This window comes from Raphanus sativus, chromosome 6, assembly GCF_000801105.2.
Source record: "Raphanus sativus cultivar WK10039 chromosome 6, ASM80110v3, whole genome shotgun sequence".
Classification (NCBI taxonomy): domain Eukaryota; kingdom Viridiplantae; phylum Streptophyta; class Magnoliopsida; order Brassicales; family Brassicaceae; genus Raphanus; species Raphanus sativus.
Window position 1 is genome coordinate 34,601,568 of NC_079516.1, and position 21,391 is coordinate 34,622,958.

Sequence of the window (21,391 nt, forward strand, 5' to 3'; positions counted from 1 at the left end):
GTAAAGACCTCGCAAGCTTACGTGGAATTAGCAAGGATAGTTTCTTTTTTTCGTCGTAAAGGAACACGTTAATTACGATTTTTTAACGAGGTTATTTTGTAAATCCCTAAACCCCTAACCCTTTACCCTAAATCCGTAAATCCCTAAACCCCTATCCCATTACTAGTAACATCTATATGTGTTAAGTTAATTTAATCAAGAAATTTTAAATATGCATGTTTATTAAGTCTTCTTGAGTGAATTGAGTTTAGCATGTAAACCTTATATATGATTCACTTATAAGTTAAGGAAGTTTTGGTTATTTTTTGGGTTTTGATGTTTTATTCTTATTTTTTAATCTTACAAATGTTAATTTATACAGGTTTATTGTGTCTGACTAAGTGAAAACATATATAGATTGAGGTTTGGGGTTTGGGGTTTAGAGTTTTAGGGATTTAAACACGAGACTCGTAAATCAACGTAAATAACGAGGTCTTTACGACGAAACAGCTACAAGGCTTGTTATTTCCACGTAAGGCTGATTTCGTCGTAAGAACCACGCACGCTTACGTGGAATTTGCAAGGCCCGTGTTTATTTTTTAACGTGTGGCTTTACGACGAAATCAGCTTACGTGGTTTTGCAAGGCCCGTGTTATTCTTTACGAGGAATTTACGTCGATAACCTTAAATCCCTAAAAATGTAAACCACAAACACAAACCTCAAACATCCTTTAACTTATAACTCAATCTCAAACACCAAACCCATACCCTAAACCCCAAATGCATTAATCAAGTCTGAAAATAAATAATATTTTTAAAAAATTACATCATTTCATCAGTACATCATTCTCTCTTCAACACTAGAAACATCATCACTTTCATTAAACTCGTCCTCAAAGCCATCGTCAGTGGTATCGTCGGGAAGATCTTCATACTCATGATTATGCGGATCAATGAGTAGGATGTCTTCCATTTGTTGTTCAGGGTTCTTCGACTTCATTGATGTGTTCTTTCTTGCAAAGGTGGTCTTTTCCACCGATTATTCGTCCACGGGGTGTAACTTTGATAACAGCTAACCAACTTATTCCAGATTTCTCGCAACCTCGGGTATGGTAGGGAAGCTAACTTGGTCTGCTGCGAGTAATATTGAAAGGCTCGAATTTGTTGTACCTCTGTCCACCATTGACAGCAACTACACCGAATTTGTTTTAATCGAACACCTCTACTGACCACGGGGTCGAACCGTCACATTTGAATATGACGCATTTCAGGCTTCAATAACCCAGGGATTCCACTTCAAAATCTCCTGCAAGATCCCGTAGAATCGGTTTCGCCTTTCACACAAATTCCATAATTGCTGGTCGCCCGGTGTTTACTATACTCGTACGTATGAAAAGTAACTCGTGAGAAATACATTGGTGATGTGGTGACCTTTGCAAGTGGAACCCTGAACTAATTCGTGAACCATATGGGATATCTGGATCCTCAATTCAACCTGCAAAATTAAATTAAAGAGAACATTGAAACAACGTCTTTCGTTACCACCCGTGGACGAAACAAATATCGGATTGGAGTAATACCTGACTCTTCAACCATTTAATAAAGTGTCGATCTTTTCTTTTATCTACCTCACTTGTGGATATACCTGGGATAGCTTCTTGACTTGACTAACAAATAGGCTGTAAAATGCACATATTTTTTGTTATATCATCATTTGAAAAATATATTTTATTACAATTAGTTAGAACTTTCCATATATGTTTACCTTTCAAAATAGCGCATAAATGGATCCTCACAATTAAGTAGAATGTAAGTGTGTGCACTATGGGCGTCTTCATCACTCGGACCACAAACCTCTTTCGTTTTCCCACCCTTCGCCCAATCTGGCTAAAGATATCCGGAACACCAGCAACTGCATATGTTGGGCAACACCACCATCATCATATCTTCTTGGAGCTCTTTGTCGGGTCCGTACATTAGGTGCAAAGTAGTACGATGTGAAGTGAGATGTTTCTTCCGTCAACTTCAGCAATTATATAGAACCTTCAACCTTTGCGAGGTTTTTGGCCTTTCCCTTCAAATATTTCATTGGCCCGCTCATACTGATACATCCATCCATAATGTACTGGTCCTCGAAGCAATGCCTCATACGGAGGTGGACAGCTAAATGCTCCATGACGTCAAAAAATGAGGGAGGAAATATCATCTCAGTTGCACAATAAGATTGGAATGTTCTCGTGAAGTTGTTCTACGACATCCTCTTTAAGAGGCGGAGTGCTCAAGTCCCTGAAAAATGCTCCAATGGCTTTGTATATTCCAAAAACAATTAAGCAAATTATTAGTGCATATTTTGAAAAAATAAATTAAAATTATTAGTGTGAGTTATAATATATTACTGCAAAGTGCTTCATGTAATTTTTGTTGGAAGTAGCTCCGCAAATGCAAAGGGAAGTAGTCTTTTGCATAAAGACATGACAATCATGACTCTTCATCCCGGAGAACTTTTGGCCCTTTTTCAACACACTCTAGAGAGGTTTGAAACATAACCATCAGGAAACTTCACTTGCTGATGCAACCCAGTTGAACAAGATCGACTTTTGTTCTGAAGACAATCTGAAATACCGGTACAGGAACTTTGTCCATTGCTTTTTATATGTAACTCGGGGTCTTGAGCAAATATCAGGCAAGTCCAACCTCGATTTTTGATTGTCTTTTGTCTTCCCTGGAACATTCAATATTGTATTCATGATGTTCTCAAAAAAAATTCTTCTCAATATGCATCACATCTAGGTTGTGGCGCAAAAGAAGATCCTTCCAATACGGCAACTCCCAAAATATACTCTTCTTATGCCAGTTGTGCTGAACTCCATAATAATCAGGCATATTACGGGAAACATGCCAATTACCACCACAACGAACTGTTTCTTGAGCTCCGTAGTAATCGATTTGCTGTTCAATTTGTTTCTCCAGTTAAATACGGAGGAGGAGTGTCTTCACAACCCTTTTCTGCCTAAACAATTTCCTGTTCTTCGATAAGGATGATTAATGGGAAGAAATCGCGGTGACAATCGAACAACTTGTCTTCCTACCGTTCTTCAGCTGAAATGCATCTGTCGTTCCATATACAAATATGGACAAGATAATCTCCCATGTGTAGTCCACCCAGACAACATCCCATAAGCAGGAAAGTCACTTATGGTCCACAAAAGCATCGCTCGCATCGTAAAATTTGTCTTCGTTGAGCATCGTACGTCCTCACCCCTGTTGACACAAATCTTTCAACTCTTTTATCAGTGGCTGTAGAAAGACATCCAGAGACCTTTTTGGATGGTCGGACCAGGTATTAATATGGTCAAGAACAGAAACTCCGTTGCATGCACATATCTGGAGGCAGGTTGTATGGCGTCATAAAGACTGGCCACAATGTATATATGTCTCCCTGACATACCGAGGGACTAAATCCGTCGGTGCATAATCCCATATACACATTTCGGCTATTGCTAGAGAATTGTGGATATATTTTGTTAAAAATGTTTCCAAGCTCTTGCATCTGATGGATGAGTCATCTCACCATCCGTCTGAGTATGCTCGGCATGCCATCTCATTTTTCCAGCAGTCTCCTCAGATTGGTTACAATCTTTTCAATCTGTCGGTAATTGGTAGGTACCACATCCTTTGGTACGGTACCCTATTACGTCCTCGTCCTTGCGGTTGAATCGTGGCTTCTTGCAGAATCGACACTCTTCTAACTTCTCATCATCTCCCCAGTAGAGCATGCAGTTGTCGATGCAAACGTCTATCATCTCAGAAGGCAACCCCAGACTATAAACTAGTTTCTGAATCTCATAATAAGAATCAGCAGAGACATTGTCTTTCCGGCAAATACTCTTTAAACAAGTCTGTCCATGCATTCATGCAACTTTCAGGTAGATTATGATCAGTTTTATATACTCATCATTCTAGCAGCCAACGACAATTTAGAGAACCTTCTCTACAACCACTGTAAAGTGGCTGATTCGCAGCATCTAACATTTCATAAAAACTTTTTTGCATCTATGTTAGGTTCTTCAACTTCATCATCATCATGAGCAACAAATGCATCAGCTACCATTTCATGAACCCTATCATAATTATCTACCATCTGCTCCTCCTTGATGGTATCTATGTTGATTATGCAAATGATCAACCGGTTCATTCTGAAAATTGCTATTACTATACTACTTAGCTTCATTTCTCATAATTATAACCTTCTCCATGTTTGAAACCAGATATAGTTAATTTGGCATGAAACCTCTATTTATTAAATGCTTCCAAACATTTTCACGAGTTGCCAGTTTTGAGTTGTTGCATTTTTCGACAAGGACAAAACATCTTACCGCTTTCTTGGGCGAGCGGTGTAGAATCTGCTTGATGCATAAATGTCTCTTAGTCCTTCCAAATACTCTTTCGTCACTCTCCGTTAGCATCTCTATGCATGTACATCCATCTCCGCAACTCTAAATAATTCCATCACCAGACATTTTTTTTTTCACGTTTTTAGATTTTTTTTTCTTTTGCATGTGGTGTGGTTTCAAATGTTCCTCAAATGACATATTTATAGGAAAATTCGAAATTGGTAGGTGAGATTTTACTACGAATTAACGACGAAATATGGGTTAGTTAGACAAGATAAAAAACGTGTGTCACCTAAAATTAGGTGACACTCGCAAAAACCACGTAAATATTTTCCTCGTTAATAACACGTTAATTATTACGTGTTCATTACGACGAAATGTTGTTTCTCGTAAAAAACGACGTTCCTTTTACGTTTTGGTTTACGACGAAACTCTTTCGTCGTTAATTAACGACGAAAATAACGTGTTTATTGTCTTTTCACGTAACTTCCTCGTAAAGGCCTCGTAATTTTACGAGGAAATTATTTTTCGTCGCTAACTTCGTCGCTAAGCCCGTTTTTCTTGTAGTGTAAGCATTAAAATAAGAAAGAAAAAGAAACACATTAAATCTAACTGAAAAAGACAAACATTAAAATAGGAAACTCAATTTAATTCTCAGTGGCATAGAAGTGTAATTAAATTTGAAAACTAAGAATATTTCTATATGTGTACTTCTATTTTAATAAGATAGATATATAATCTATTTCAAGTTAATGAAAAAGTTGTTAATTAAACTTCTGAGAACTTATCATTACACTGTGATCTAGCATTGATTCGATCAGTTGATTCGCTAAAAGTTTAAGAATTTAATAAGATTTTTTTTTAAATTACTAAACATCTGAGGTATTTTTACTTTTAATAATGCTAGCCAAATGAGGTTCTTTAAATATTGATAAAAATATATTATGCCACCTAAATAAATTAGTAATATATACAACCATAATTGGTTGAAATAATATAATGTTTTGAATTCTATGTTTAAAACAACATTACTTAATTATTTATTTCTTAATTTATTTTAAGTCATAGTTTGTTATAAAATTAATCAAACAATTTGTTCTTCTATAATTGTCAATTTTAAATAAAAGTTAAAATTAATAAAACATTTAATTTTTAATATCGTTTTTAAATAATAATATTTTATTCTTATGCTATATTTTTTAAAATATTAAATTTTGATCAGTGGTTAAAGCTAGGCGTGGGCATTCGGGGTCCCAATCGGATTTCGGTTTTATCCAATCGGGTCTTGGTTTTTCGGGTTTATCAAAATCAGCCCCATTCGGATTATTTAAAAGTTCGGTTCGGGACCGGTTCAGATTCTATCGGGTTCGGGTCGGGGTTAGTAAATCTTCAAAGAACCGGTACAACCCAATGTACTTTCGGATTTCGGTCTCAATCGGTTCTTCGGTTTAAAAATATCTGATTTATACCTACTTTGTAACCAAAACATAAGTAAAATTGGTTTGTTTTGGTTTTGAAATACCTAATTTGTACCTTTTTATAACAAAAACATAAATAAAATCGATTTAAAATAAGAAAGAACATCAACCATGATCATTCAAAATCAGACGAAAGGGAAATCATAAAACGAAAACTACGACCTCTTGAAATGAGAAACATTTTTTACTGAAAACAAAATCTAAATTTAAATCTAAATATTCAAAATTCAACAGCCACTTTTAATCATCAGTCTTCATGTATTAGAACCATCAACCTTTATATAATAGATAAATATTTTAGATGTTCAATATATTTGAATGTATTTTGAATACATATTATGAATTGAGATTATGTTTGGTATATATATTTTTTGAGGTTTTGGATGTTTCGGGTTCTATCGGATATCTATTTAGATTCGGGTTTGGTTCGGGTAATACCCATAACCCGAAATACCAAAAAACAAGATCCATTCGGTATTTATGTCGGATTCGGATCGGTTCGGACTCATTTTTATAGGATCGGATTCGGTTCGGATTTTCGGGTTCGGTTTATTTACCCAGCCCTAGTTAAAGCAATAGTCAGTCCGATGATATAGTGACTCAAAAAGCAATCTGATTTAGTATCCTCTTGGAGTTTTAACATTGACACTTTCAGAATGATTATATTTAATTAAAATAATAATAACACTAAAATATTTTGTCTGAGATATTTTAAACCGTAAATTTTCAATATATATTTGAGATATATATATATATATATATATACATACATATATTGTGTTATTATATTTTTAGTTTTTTCATGTACGAAATTGTATGTACTTATATACTGAAATATTGTTGTTCTTTTCAGATGTTATTCAATCTTCTTGACTCCACTGTCCATTGTTATCACAGTTATGAACACGGAAACAAAATTAACTATGGTGAACTATATTCTAATTAGTTTTTAATACCCACTCCATTATAAATAAAGTGTTATTTTGACAATTTTCACATATATTAAGAAAAATATCTGAATATATCTATATTCTTATTAATTATATATATTTAACCAATAATATTTGAGATAAATATTTTTTATTAAATCAATGTAATTTATAACTAATATAAAAATAAAATAGTATAAGTTGCATTGGAAGTATAAAATGACACTATATCTGAAACAAAAAAAGTGTTAAAATACAAGAAGTACAACTAGAGTTTTTGGACTCAAAAGAAACTAGAATTTGACCCAAAAGTAATCAATTTTTAAGCTCTCCTCTGGCGAGAATATCATATTTTTATGAACTATCTCAATGTTTTCATCATAGTGTTTTTTCTTATAGTGATATGTTTTTGTTTCACATAAAATTCAGTTTAAATAATTTGCCTAGCTTTAACCTTTTCTTCCTCAAAATCTATCTCCCAATATTTTTGAAAATATGACACAATCTCTTTTGGTCAGTGAACTGCAACATCGATATCAATAATATTTTTCACTTTAACAAATTCATAACTAATAGTCTAACTAATAATGCACAATAAATAACAAATAGCTTAAAAACACCCCATGTTTATATATATTAGCAAAAAAAATTCAAAAAATTATCCCCTTAATTTGGATGTGTTAATCAGTAATTTGGGAGACTATCTTTTGAGACTGCTCTGCTGTCGGTGAAAAACTCAATTTACATTTGTCTCATCCTAATCTAGAGAGAAGCAGGTTATCAAAACAACAAAACTCCAAAGCAATTTTGGCACATCAACCTTTAGATGAAATATAGTTACAAATTCGGTTGTGTAAGATTGACTTCACTACAATCATTCCCAAGAAACATCTATTATGTTATTTTATATGTGAATAAAATAACATAATATATGTTATTCAGTATCTTCTTTTCTTTTCTAGCTTTTTATCACTGCAACTTCTCTTCATCTTTATATTCTCTGTGTTCATGCAGTCTGATTTTATGTCCATTACATTTGATTTTCTTCTTAAATGATGGACAATCTGTTTTGGTATGTCCAATACCATGACAATTAAAACACACCACTTCCTACATTTTCTATCCTTCTTTTTTTTTTTTGGATTATACAGAGGTATTCTGGCTCCCACAAAAATGGGTCCAGACTAAACATGTGTTTGCAGCCTACATTTTTAGTCCACGTGTCGATCCCCTGTCTCTGGCGATGCTGAAATGTTAATTCCCCAGTGGCCAGCAGGATTCGAACCCGGGTCCATACTGAGGCCAAAGCTTCCTCAAGACCACTAGGCCGTCCTCGCGTGGTTCTGTCCTTCTTCTTTTCTAGGAAATTAGGATAAGACATGTGCCTTGCGCAAGATAAATTTATATAATTAAAATTAAAATATATAATATTGACAAATTAAATATTTATATCTGATCAAATTTTTACGTATACGATTTATATTATCATCTATATGTTGAGCCGGGACCATTTATAATTGTAGTTGTAGACCAAAACCTATTTTGAATTTATGATGGGCTGATCGATTTGAGATTAAAATTTTTAGTTGATTTTTAGAACTAAACAATTTTACATAAGGTAGAGAATGAAAATAATAAAAATAAACTGGATTAGGTTAGACAATAATTGTAAGTTTGTTTTTATGGGCCATATTTAGACCATAGAAAATTAATCAGACCCGACTATCAAACTTTTTATGGTCAAATAAACTAAATAATTTTAAAATAGATTAATCCAAAAAAAAACTGCAACTTTTTTTACACTTTAAGTCCTTAGCTGAATAGATACTTAGGATTGATAGTACATTAAAAATATTTAATATAAGTTTTCCATAACTACCAAATATATTTGGGCAAGTTTTTCCTTGTTGCCAAAAGTTTTTTATAGGGGTGGGCATTTCGGTTTAGTTTCGGGTTCGGTTTAGCTTCGGTTTAGTTTGGGTAATTTGGGTTATATAAAACTCAAACCAATTAAAACTAAAGTAGCTTTGGTTTGGGTTCGGTTTGGTTTTAATTCGGTTCGGTTCAGTTTGGTTTGGTTTAGATTTAATTCGGTTTACATTATTATGGTCTAATTTGGTTCGGTGTAGTTCGGGTTGGTTATAAAATATGAAGGCATCAGTTTTATACTTTTATTAAAAAATAATCAACTCATAAACGATAGAGTGAGAATATAAAAACTTATGCTACATGATTTTATATATAATAGTATTATTTAAATCGTATTTATAATTTTTTTAAAGATATAGAGTTATGAAAAAATGAAAAACAAAACTTTAACTAAAATTTACAATATGTTAATATATATATCATATATATTTTTACTATATATATTGGATTATCGGTTTGGTTCAGTTTGGTTCGGTTTGGTTCAGTTTAAACCCAAACCAAACCAAACCGTTCGGGTTGAGTAAACATGAACCAATTGGGTTACATAAAGAGCACGGTTTGGTTTGGTTCGGTTTAACTTCGGTTTGGTTGGTTCGGTTCGGTTCGTTTTGGGTTTAAATTACCATATTTAACTTCTGAATAATTGCGTAGCAAGCATATATATTTGATGGATACACCAGTTTGGTGATAACAATTTCATATTTATTTATTTCTTATTCTATCGAAACAAATATATTACACTTACCTAAATTTTGTTGATTCTATATGTGTGTATCACGCCAATGTAGGATTTTATTGCATTCTATTATTAAAATCCGAAATAATTTGATTGCCTATGTTTCGGTTCAATTGAAATTAAAATGACACTTAACCGACATCAACCGTAGAAAGACACATATATTATTGATGTTTTCTACTCGAATATATTTCAACATTTTTTGTATTTTTCGTATACAATATAAGAGGATTCTTATATTTGTTTCTTACTTACTTACTTGATAGTGTAAGTCATTGTCTATTCGTTCCAAGCATATATTGGTAACACAGACTTATAATAAATTTTCTTAGTTAAATTAATATTCCCGATAACTTTGCTTATGTATTGAACCTAATAATAATCTACACTTGATATTCATTTTGGTTTTGATCAAAAAAAGATATTCATCTTGGTTTACTGCTCGGTTAGTGAATAGATGATTGTAAACAATGTCTACTTTTGTCCCAACAGATACATAAATTTTGATTTTATTTGATACAACCGAATTAAATGTATTTAAAAAACAGAGGATGGTGAAGAACAAACCGAAGAACTTTAGAACAAATTTCGAGAGCCTCCTATCATTTTCAGGTCAAGATATGAGCCTTACTGATCATGATACGATATATAAATGCTTGAACCTCTCGGTTAGTTTAAGATGCTTCATATATAATCTCCATGATATGATATTCTGATGCTCGAACCTACTGGCCCTTGCGATGTTCATCACCTTTACAACGACATATGAGAGTTTTCATAGTGGTCGCTAAAAAGAATATGAATCTTGCGATGATAATCTATTAACGTATCATATAATGAAACAAAATATATGATATATGATAATGAATTAAAATATGTGACATCCATCACGTTTGGTCAAATTTATTTTAATATTATAGTTTGCTCAAATCCCCTCTAAGACTGACACGTAGGATTTTCACCTCTTAAAAACTCGCCACATAGGATGGGGTAGTTTTATAATTCTTACAAAAATGAGGTTCATATTTTTTAAAGTCTTCCCAAATAATATATAGGGGATCTCTCGTCGGACATCTTAGACATAAGATCTATGGTTTCTTCAAGTTTCTGAATCATAAGATGAATAGATTCTTCAAGTTTTGAGCTCTTTGGATGTCTTCATCAACTGTAACTCTAGAGGCTTTAGCAGGCTTTGAGATCTTAGATTCCAGTTTTATTTCCTCATTTTTTAATATTCCTACTACCTCAGCAAACTTGAATTTATCAGTGTTCATCGTCAAAGTTATTGCCGTTTCGTGTGCTTCAAACTTAGTAGGTAAACATCTCAAAAGTTCTTTCCACCAATTTGGCATCTTCATATTTTTTTACCTAAAACTTGTGTTTCATTGGCTATGGAGCTGAGCTTGGTACTGAAGTCCATATCTTCTCATCATCGGCCATCCTTATGCTTTCAAACTGTGATGCAAGCAAGTCCAATCTTATCCTCCTAACATTCGCAGTATTCTCAAAAGCGTTTTGTAGTATATACCACACTTCTTTAGCTGATTCACATCCTTGTATTAGCTCAAATTGCTTACCATCTACAAAACTGAAGATTGTATCCAATGATTTCTCATTAAACTTTGAAAACTTTTTCTCTGTTGCAGTCCACTTTGTCTTTGGTTTAGGTGTCTTCAAACTATCTTCTAGCATCACACATGGTTCTTCCCATCCAGATTGAACAACTGTCCATATATCTTCATCAGCTCCACGTAAGTTTTCTCTCATTCTCACTTTGCAATACCCATAATTCACATCATTCAGCAGCAACATATTTTGTTCTAAAATCGCCATATTCTCTTCTCAAGATTTCACCTTGGTCCGAAGAACTCTCCTTCGTTTAGGTGTCATGTTCTGATACCAATTGTAAAATAGAGATACATCGAAAACACAAAAGCACAAAGTAATTTCAAGAACATGTATCTCTTTTATTAGAAATCATTTATACAATTTCTTACAGACTTGCTTGATCCAAATTATACTACTCGACACGGATTGATTCCTAACACCCAACTTGTTTGACTCAACACATGTTGATCAAGTCTTTCAACTCACTCAGCTATGAAACCCCAAAACTCTTTGTGTTTCTCTCTAAGAATTATAACATCAAAAGCTTTAACCTTAATTCTAGGAAAACCTCAAATATATATTAAATAATCTTAAACTATTATCTAATATAATATTTCCTATATTTTAGCATTACCAAATCTTCCAATTTGTGATCCGATAATATTTTTTTAATGCTTATTTCGTCAACAAAACATATGGAAACATTCCACATCGTCACATCTTGATGTTTTTTTTTATTCTCCTAAACGTATATCACACACCATTCTCCATGTGTAAGACAAATACACGAACTAAATTTCCACCACTGCAGCAACCTATCAAGCTCCAATTTCTTGAGCTTACAATTTATACGTTGCTTCTTACTTTCTCAACACACTCTCCCCTCCCAAATTCGTGACAGTGACAATGGATATACCATGACAATGGATAATGGTATACATATATTATCCCAACATCATGTTCACCTAACTTCTTAAAACTAGGCAACTCCAAACATACCAAGGAACATTTATCAACTCTACAAAACTCACTTAAAAATTACCTTTGTGATTATTGATTCATCACCCTTTACATTTAACTTTTGATACTGAATAGTATATTCGAAGCTAAACATAGACATGTTTAACATCTTACAAAAACATATTTAATTTTTTTTTTAAAATCATCAACAGTATTTTTTAAATCTTCATTCAACTTTCCTCGTATTATAAATAAAGACACGTTTCAACCTTCACGCATTTGAACAAAAAGATCCAACGGTCCAGATTCAATCCTTTTTCTTCTCGACTTATAACCTACACAAACTGTTCTCCGACGTGTCAACCTTCACGCGTTTGAACAAACAGATCCAACGGTCCAGATTCAATCTTTTTTCTTCTCATTTTAACCTACACAAACTGCTCTCCGATCTGAGATAACTGACTCGTCGTCCGTCTCTAGATCCACCGTTCGAAGCAGTAAAGTAACAATGGCGGTTCCGTCGCGCGAGGATCTTGTGTACATGGCTAAGCTAGCGGAGCAGGCGGAGAGGTACGAGGAGATGGTTGAATTCATGGAGAAAGTCTCCGCCGCAACAGATGGCACAGAGCTCACAATCGAGGAGCGAAACCTCCTCTCAGTCGCTTACAAGAACGTAATCGGCGCTCGCCGTGCCTCGTGGAGAATCATCTCGTCGATCGAGCAGAAAGAAGAGAGCCGCGGGAACGTCGAACGCGTCAACACGATCCGTGGCTACAAGGCTAAGATCGAGACGGAGCTCTCGGGGATCTGCGGCGGAATCCTAAAGATGCTCGAGTCCACGCTCATCCCTTCCGCTGCTTCCGAGGAGTCCAAGGTGTTCTACCTCAAGATGAAAGGTGATTACTACAGGTACTTGGCCGAGTTCAAAATCGGTAAAGAGAGAGACGACGCCGCCGATAACACACTCTCCGCTTACGAATCCGCTCAGGTTTGTATTCGGCATGTGTATCTTGTGCTGGATTTCGAGAAATTGACCTAGATTAGTTTCTGGATCTGGATTATTAGGCTTAGATTCTCAATCAGCGTGTTAGATTGTTCGTGGAGATGGTGTCTCTGCACTTGCCTGTGTTGAATGTTATGGCTTTTTTGTTTGTTTGTTTGTTTGTTTGTGCAGGAGCATGCTAAGGGGCTTGCTTCAACTCACCCAATCCGGCTTGGTTTGGCATTGAACTTCTCTGTGTTCTATTACGAGATCCTCGAGTCTCCTGACCGTGCCTGCGACCTAGCTAAAACGGTAAACCTAATCTTCTATAAGCTAATCACCGTGTTAGGATTAGCAAATGTGAAGAGGACTAGAACAAGCTATCTCTTGCCCTTAATGGCAGTATGTCTTGTGTATAACCCAGGCTTTTGATGCTGCTGCTATTGTTGAGTTATAGACACTAGGTGAAGAGTCGTACAAGGATAGATGATATACAGTGGGGAACTAATGTGTAGATTTACGTTTCAAGAGCATCTCTTGCCCTTGATGGCAGCAATCTTTGTATACATTTGCTTCTATTTATGGACAGAAACTAAATTGTTGTTCTTGTCTCTATGTTTGTGTATGTGTATAATCAGGCTTTTGATGCGGCCATTGCTGAGTTAGACACACTAGGGGAAGAGTCATACAAGGATAGCACTTTGATCATGCAGCTTCTCCGTGACAACCTCACTCTCTGGACATCCGACATGCAGGTTTGTTTATTCTCTTTACACAATTACAACTATTGCTTGATATCACACAATATAAGGGATGATGAAATATTTCGTTGGTGTGGATCAGGATGAATCTGCAGACGAGATCAAGGAAGCAGCAGCAGCAGCTGTGAAGCCAGCAGAAGAGCAGAAATGAAGAATCTTTGTGTGAAATGGTACTGCTAGTGTTAGGAATTGAAACCATCTTTTTCGTCAATAAATCGTATTGTGTCTAATCAAAGAGATGAGTCTCTCTCTCTCTCTTTCTTCCATGTTGAAGTACATTATTACTCTAATATCTCTCCCCTTTTGCGTTACCCTTTTGAAGCGATGTTTGACGTTTTTTTTTGTGTTAAAAAGGGAAAATAATCTGAAGTTCATTTGATTAACCTCTTATGAAATCAATGATCTTAGACTCGGCTTTTGCCTGGTCATTTCATATTTAGAGAGACATAAGAAGCACGAGAGAAGGTAAAAAGCAAATGCAATTACTATTTGATATAGAACAATGGAGATCACAAAGACGGAAACAAAGACAAATGCAAACAAAAGAAGCAAAAGTTACAAAAACTTCACTCCTTTCTCTTATTCTTGAAACAAACAAAACAAAGATAAAGAAAAGAAAACCCTAGAAGAGGGTTGAAGTCATCCAGCTGGACTACCCTTGAAGATCACCGGGTGGCAAATTTGCTGGAGTTGATGAAGATGATGGGTTGTTTGTAGATCGGAGAAGGGTTCTTGGATAACTGTTCCAGTCTGTACGCCATGACGGTACAGCTCCAAAACCTATCTGTGCAAGGTAAATCTGCTTTTCTTCAGTGCTGTAATAATTGGACATATATGAACTACCAGAAGGTACATTCGACGGAACAGTCCCTTGTTGTAAACCATTCTGAGGATAAGGCCAACCTAAAGATGGTCCCCCTTGTTGATCATTCGATTGATCAGGCCCGGACGGTGCAACAGATGGTGGTACATTGCTGGATTCTAAACCATTCTGAGAAGTGGACCAAGCTGATAAATTATTCACAAATGGTAACGTTGCATGAACGGGTGGTGCAATGCCCTGCAACAACATGCACTGATAATTAGGCCCGTTTAGTACGTTGACGATGCAAGAACAGGTGGAAGATTATTAAAATTGGGCATGGGGTAGACTTACCGAGGGTAACGTTGCATGAACCTGTGGTGCAACGTTCTCATACAGAGAATTAGAGCCATGTTCTGAGGCTGGCATCGTGAAACCATTCTGAGGATCGGGCAAGTTTAGACTTCCCAACGGTTGGTTCGTCAGAACCTGTGGTGCAACGTTCTCATACAGAGAATTGGAGCCATGTTGTGAGGAGGGTGGCGTCGTTAAACCATTCTGAGGATCGGGCAAGTTTAGACTTCCCGACGGTTGGTTCGTCAGAACCGGTGGTGTCTCCCGTTGCTGCTCCCCGTTACTGTTTCCTGTTACACTGGGAAGTGAAGAACACGCAACGTAATTATAATCAACGTCTTCGTTCAGAAAGTTTTCAATATCATCGAACATAGGTTCTCTTTCCCCTTGCTCTTGAGGAGGAGACGGCAGCACCGGAGCGGCCGACGGCGAAGAAGTTGGATACCCCGGCAACCTTGCTGAAACCAACGGTGCCGATGGTGGCGACCATTGAGGTGCGGGTGACGTCGGCAACATTTCCGGAACCGACGGGGGCACTGGAGACGACGGCAAAGAAGGCCGTGGCGAGGACGCTTGAGCGTTGGATGTTCCAGCCGCTGAGGTGCGAGGCCACACCGAACCCGGTGGGAATGGATACGGAAGGGACCGACTAGGCAGAGAGTCATATAGCCCCATTGACCGAGGATTCCTAACATTAGCCTGTCTCGGACGAAGGAGACGGGTTTGTCCGGATGAGCCTGGAGGAATAGGAGCGTCATTTAGCCTTATTGGCTGCGTCGGAGGAACACGAAGACTGGTATGTCCCGATGAGCCTGGAGGGATAAAAGCGTCATTAGGCTGAGGATTGGTAGTCTGAGGCTGTGTCGGAACACCAAGACTGGTTTCACCAGATGAGCGTCCAAAGGTGCTCGTGAGACAACGAACCATCCACTTGTAGTCAGCTATGCTTGAAGTATAGATCTTTGGACCAGGGCTATTGTTAATCATCTTGGGTCGTTTTGCAGGATGAGAGCTTGATTTACTCTTCTTGTTTTCCTCATTCGACATCTTTTTTTCTCTTCTTTTTTTATATATTTAATTTTCTTTCTTTTTAGCTTTTAGTTTCATGAAACATCAGAAGAGGTATATATATAACATATGAATTTTTGTTACCTCATGTTATAGTTAATTAGATTTCCAAAAACACACTTGGTATTGACATGTACTTTTAAGTTTGGTAAATAAGTAAATTATGTCTTTCACTTTGACTTTACCGAATCTTTTGAACTCGGACTAATAATTAAAACCCACGGGTGCGGAAACTATTATTATTATTATTTTGACTAAAGCGGAAACTATTATTATGAGATGTTTATTAAATATTTCGTTCAAACGTAGGAGTCAATTTCCTGGCATATCATTTAAACAATGGATCACTTGTTTAACTTTAATGTTGACTGCTAGCTAGATATCCGTGCTTTGCGCATGATGAGAGTATCGGATAAATAATTTTATTTTCTTAACATTTTTGGGCATAGTTTGAAGAATACATTAACATGTACTCCCTATGTTGTTAAAAGATAACTAGGGTTGGCCCGTCCTACGGGCGGGATGTTATTTCGAAAATAGTTAAAATAGTTAGAGTAAATATTTAATATAAATTTTTATTAACTTAAAATTTAAATATTAGTTTAGCTCTGTATTTGTTTTTCTTTATTTTTAAGTCTAAATATGGCTTTGCTGTGGTTTTATAATTCAGAACATTTTCAATATTATTTAGAAAATAAAATGTGTATCAATGATATAGAGATCTACAATCAAAATTAATAGCTCTGCATAGTTGATTTTGAGGTTATTATAAAATAAATTTAAGTTCAGATATATGCACAACACTTTAAATTTATGCATGGCAATCTAAGTTTAAACTTTAAACATATATGCATGGCAATTTGAAAGTGTAATAGCCAAATTTTTTATTATTTGATAGTAGTAATTTTAGTTACATGTAAGATTAATTTAAAAATCTGGGCTTCATTCTATATTTAGCTTATTTTACATCATCGTTTGGAATTAGATGAACTCTTTTTTTGTCATTTTTTATACTTATCAGCTTTCTTTGTTAGCCATAGGACCGTCTAATAGCATGTGTTACTGGAGCGGTTAAATATGGTCCGAACTAAAAAATAAAATGATATTATTATATTTTCAAAAATCAATACATTAATTTGATTTAAATTTTCAAAATTTTAGACAGTGTTAAACTTATAGTTTATAATTTGAAAAGAAACCTCAAAAATATATAGATGAAATTATTAATATTAAAAGTTATTTCCTTTTTGGAACAGGACATTGAAAAAAATTGAGACGGCCCTGGTTAGAGAAAACTATTTTTTTGTATCCTCTTGACACTTTCAAATAATATCTGAACTTCAAATATCAATCTCCTTTACGTAATTTCATCTTGACACCTGAGGAGAAACATAGCACTTCGTACTGTACCACCGGGTGATTAGAAACGGTTCAAAAGAAACTATTAGAATGATAACGAATGAGAAGACCGAATTAATGAATTTCACAGAGAGAAACTTACGTATATATGTAGAATCACAACAATGGAAGGAAAGAGGGGATGTATTTGTTCCATTATTTATTCTTTTAACATATATTTTAGTTTCAATAATTTTTGTTTTATATTATGTCTCGACCATTATTTTGTAGTTGTTTTCTTAATTTTATCAGTTTTTTCGTTGAGCTTATTTGTTGTAAAACACTAAATGTGGATTGACTAAATTTTCTAATACGATTTTTACTACCATTAATAGAGTTGCGTTCAATTTTATTATATTGGTATATACATTTTAATATGTTTGTTTTAGTATAAGTTATTTAATTTAAACATATAGTAGAATATAGTAGAAACTTTACAATCTACTTGATAAGTCTCAACTTATCAACTCTGTAACCTGTAACCAGAAAATGGAGAAAGAAGAGAATAGAAAAGAAGATATATGTTTTGATTATAGAATGTTTGATACCATCAAAGATAAAACAACAACGTCTCAACAAAGTCATCCGTAAATATAATATGTAGTCACACTCAGGAGAGCACAGACTACTCCTGCTTCCATACTTCACTACAAGAAAACAAATAATTAACGAGGGCCATTTTCCTCGTTAATTCCTCGTAAAAGGAGGTTTACGAGGAATTAACGAGGAAAAGCCTTTCGTCGTTTTTCGTCCGTCGTAAAAAAGGATTCGTCGCCATTTCCTCGTAGTATAGCGAGGTTTCTCTTTCCTCGTAAAGACGAAGTTAATATTTCGTCGTAAGTTCCACGCCCCATTTCCTCGTAAATCACTCGCCTAATTTCCTCGTACAAACCACGTGAACCTCGCGTCGTTACTTACACGTAAGATCCTTGAAATCATATCCTCGTAAATTCGATGTAATATCCTTGAAAGGATTTCCTCGTAAAATCGATGTAGAATCGTTGAAAGGTTTTCCTCGTAAAAACCTCGAAAGCCTTTCCTCGTAAAGACCTCGAAAGACTTTCCTCGTAAAAACCTCGAAACTATTTCTTCGTAAATTTCTCGGAAACATTTTCGTCGTAAATAACTCGTAGACTTCCATTTTTCGAATTAATAAAATATTATTTGATAAATATAATAATTATTAATTTAACAAAATAAAAATATTTAAATATTGGATTTATAAATAAATTTTAAATAAAATTCACAAGCAACAAAATATTTTATATATAATTAAGTTTTGGATTTTATAATACATAAACCGAAAAAAAACTAAAAAAACTAAGGCTCGTTCATCGCCTCGTAGAATTCCTCGCTCCTCCTCGTAACATCCTCCTCGTTATGTGTGCCCGATGACTCGCCTGGAATGGGATTTTGTTGTTTCATGTTCCTCAACAAAGCTTCCCATTCCGGATTTGTGGACGCTATAACGTCGATGAAGGCTTCGAGTCCACTCACACGGCTTTTGGTCGCGCCCAGCTCGGAACGCAACTGAGTGACTTCTTCGGTCTGTCTCTGAGCATAAGATGATGTCGCTCTCGGGACATCATTGACGGAACCGATCCCCAACGTACGTCCCTTTTTCTTAGGGACAACCTTAAAAACAAAAAAATTATATTTGTTAGTTAAATTTAAAAGGGAAATTTAATCAATTAATAATTAAAAAGATATAATGTTAAAAAATTTACCTCCTCGTAAATCTTATCCACTTCAGTTGTGGATAAGGTAACTGGTAATCCGTCGCCGGACTGCTGGGTCAGCTGAGTCTGGCGCTCCTCAACCCGAGCAATTACGTTGTTGTAGATTTGCTCGGACTTGCCATCTAAAAACTGGCCCGCCTTGTTTTTGTGGGTCCGCTCGTAAAGTTCCGGAAGAGTCGGGAGACGTCCCAACTCTTTGGCCTAAAAACATTTAAGAAAATTGTTAGAAATATATTTAATTATATTAAAAATAATAATTAAATATTTAATTACGTACCATTTTCAAACGGACACCGGCATGTGGTTTTTGGCCCGTAGAGTGTAGCATCGGGCCGTTACCGTGCTCGTCTACCGTGTTACGGGCGGCAGCACAAATGTTTGCGATCCTAATGGAGTTAGGATCCTTCCAGTAACGGATGAGGCCGTCCCAAACATCCGTGGTAAGCTCAGCGGGTTTGCCACGGGTGTACCCCTTGACGATCCAGGCACCCTTCCAGTTGCAAACCGTGTCCGACAAGCGAACTTGCGCCTTTTCGTAAAACGCCTTCCTCACTCTCTCACTGACCCCGATGGACCAATGATACTTTTGCTGCAAAAAAAAATTAATAATTAGTTAATAAAAAAAAAAATTAATAATTAGTTAATAAAAAAAAAAATTAATTAATAGAATTACTTACAGCGTAAATCTTGAACCACGTCTTTCGGATGTAGATCGGCGTCAATTTCCAGTTTGGATGCGCCATGGAGAAGTAACCTTTAATCGTCTCGGTTACATCTGTCGCAAGGGAATTGTCAACCCCAAACCTGAAAAAAAATGAAAATTTAAATTATTTAATGAAGTTATAAATTAAATTAATTATTTAAAAAATACACTTACCATAAAGTCCCGTCGGGTCTGTCGGGGTCTATGATTGGTAAACCAGCTCTGCCTGGCATACCAAGAATATCCTCGACAGTGTACTGCGAGAACGGAACAGTAGGTGGCACCATGAGATCGGGATGAACAGCGGCGGGGATCTCAGGAGGAGCCATCGGAGGAGGCACCGGAGGAGCCATCGGAGGAACCATCGGTTGAGCCATCGGCTGAGCCATCGGCTGAGGCTGAGCCATCGGAGGAGGAATCGGAGGGAAGAAATGCTGAGTCTCGGGAACAGACTCCTGATCTGAAGAACCTGAACCGCCGGCACCTGAAGAAGAACCTGGCGGGTCTAACTGACTACCAGGCTCACCGAATATCTCCCTGTAGTGAGCAGTAAGCATGCGCTGGCGAACCTGCAAAAATATATTTTTTTGAGATTATGATCATCAATAATTAAAAAGCTATCATCAATAATTTAAAAATCTATCTAACAAACATAAAATCCGTAAACCTATCTAAATTCTCTAAACTAACCACCTAAATTAACCACCTATCTAAATTGTCTAAACTAATAAAGGGGGCGAGGAAATTACCATTTTCGGAGGAGAGAGGAATGGGAAAGGAGTTAGAGACGAAATGGGGAGGAAGTGGAGAGGAAGTTGGGAGGAATGGACAGTGTGAGGTTTGTGAGGTTGTATATATAAGTTACGGAGGTCTCGCAATTTCCTCGTAAGTTTACGAGGAATTAAAGAGGCCCGTGTTCCTCTTTCTCGTAAAAACCTCGTAAGCTTACGAGGAAATTGCGAGGCCCGTCCCAAATTAAACGATAAATTAGCGAGGCCCGTCTTTTTGTTACTCGTAAAACCCTCGTAACATTACGAGGAAATTGCGAGGCCCGTCCCAAATAAAACGATGAAATTTCGAGGCCCGTCTTTCTGTTCCTCGTAAATGCTTCGTAAGTTACGAGTTATTAACGAGGTTATTTTCTAAACCTCTAAACTCTAAACCCCAAACCTTAAACCCCATCTTTCTTATATTCTACTTCATATATTCATAACATATCAAACCTCAAAATTTATAACCACAATTCTTTAACTTCTAATATCAATCTCTTCTTCCTAATTTAAACTTATACAAAATCAAATTATTTATTTAAATATAATCATTTGAAGATTTGAAAATATAATCTTTTGAAGATTTAAAAATATAATCTTTTGAAGATTTGAAAATATAATCATTTGAAGATTGAAAATATAATCTTTTGAAGATTTAAAAATATAATCTTTTGAAGATTTGAAAATTATTAATGGGGTTTGGAGTTTGGGATTTAGACAAAAGAGATAAGAAAGATGGGGTTTGGGGTTTAGGGTTTAGGGGTTTAGACAACATATCTCGTTAAAACCTCGTAAACCTAC

The 21,391-nt window shown here is 35.6% G+C and overlaps 3 protein-coding genes across 4 annotated transcripts; 1 reads left to right on the top strand and 2 right to left on the bottom strand.

The window, feature by feature from the left end:
* The first annotated feature begins 12,493 nt into the window (after window positions 1–12,493).
* On the top strand, window positions 12,494–14,139 carry LOC108812847 (14-3-3-like protein GF14 omega). Of its 2 annotated transcripts, XM_018585222.2 has the most exons (4): window positions 12,494–13,001; window positions 13,188–13,307; window positions 13,634–13,750; window positions 13,839–14,139. In XM_018585222.2, exons 1-4 carry the CDS (start codon window positions 12,522–12,524, stop codon window positions 13,905–13,907), a joined length of 786 nt encoding a protein of 261 aa, XP_018440724.1. In that variant the 5' UTR covers window positions 12,494–12,521; the 3' UTR covers window positions 13,908–14,139. The 2 variants fall into 2 exon arrangements, with proteins under 2 accessions (XP_018440724.1, XP_056845661.1); XM_056989681.1 differs by having other exon boundaries at window positions 13,634–13,904.
* A 269-nt stretch (window positions 14,140–14,408) lies between these two features.
* Window positions 14,409–15,959, bottom strand: LOC108808300 (uncharacterized). The gene is made up of 2 exons (XM_018580470.1): window positions 14,913–15,959; window positions 14,409–14,816 (listed from the first exon to the last, which is right to left on the bottom strand). The coding sequence occupies exons 1-2, from the start codon at window positions 15,957–15,959 to the stop codon at window positions 14,409–14,411; spliced, it is 1,455 nt and encodes a 484-aa protein (XP_018435972.1).
* Window positions 15,960–18,620: 2,661 nt separating this feature from the next.
* Window positions 18,621–20,734, bottom strand: LOC130496560 (uncharacterized). The gene is made up of 6 exons (XM_056988695.1): window positions 20,570–20,734; window positions 19,995–20,389; window positions 19,795–19,921; window positions 19,395–19,706; window positions 19,106–19,318; window positions 18,621–19,013 (listed from the first exon to the last, which is right to left on the bottom strand). The coding sequence occupies exons 1-6, from the start codon at window positions 20,570–20,572 to the stop codon at window positions 18,699–18,701; spliced, it is 1,365 nt and encodes a 454-aa protein (XP_056844675.1). The 5' UTR covers window positions 20,573–20,734; the 3' UTR covers window positions 18,621–18,698.
* Between the last annotated feature and the right edge of the window lie 657 nt (window positions 20,735–21,391).

Excerpts from the sequence above, each read along its gene's own strand:
- LOC130496560 (XM_056988695.1), bottom strand. Across the intron at positions 19,922-19,994 it reads AGACCCGACGGGACTTTATG|GTTTGGGGTTGACAATTCCC; the intron begins GTAAGTGTATTT and ends ATTTTTTTTCAG. Across the intron at positions 19,014-19,105 it reads TGGATAAGATTTACGAGGAG|GTTGTCCCTAAGAAAAAGGG; the intron begins GTAAATTTTTTA and ends TTTGTTTTTAAG.
- LOC108808300 (XM_018580470.1), bottom strand. The coding sequence starts at position 15,959 with ATGTCGAATGAGGAAAACAAGAAGAGTAAATCAAGCTCTCATCCTGCA. Across the intron at positions 14,817-14,912 it reads TTCATGCAACGTTACCCTCG|GGCATTGCACCACCCGTTCA; the intron begins GTAAGTCTACCC and ends ATGTTGTTGCAG.
- LOC108812847 (XM_056989681.1), top strand. The coding sequence starts at position 12,522 with ATGGCGGTTCCGTCGCGCGAGGATCTTGTGTACATGGCTAAGCTAGCG. Across the intron at positions 13,002-13,187 it reads CCGCTTACGAATCCGCTCAG|GAGCATGCTAAGGGGCTTGC; the intron begins GTTTGTATTCGG and ends TTGTTTGTGCAG. Across the intron at positions 13,308-13,633 it reads CCTGCGACCTAGCTAAAACG|GCTTTTGATGCGGCCATTGC; the intron begins GTAAACCTAATC and ends GTGTATAATCAG.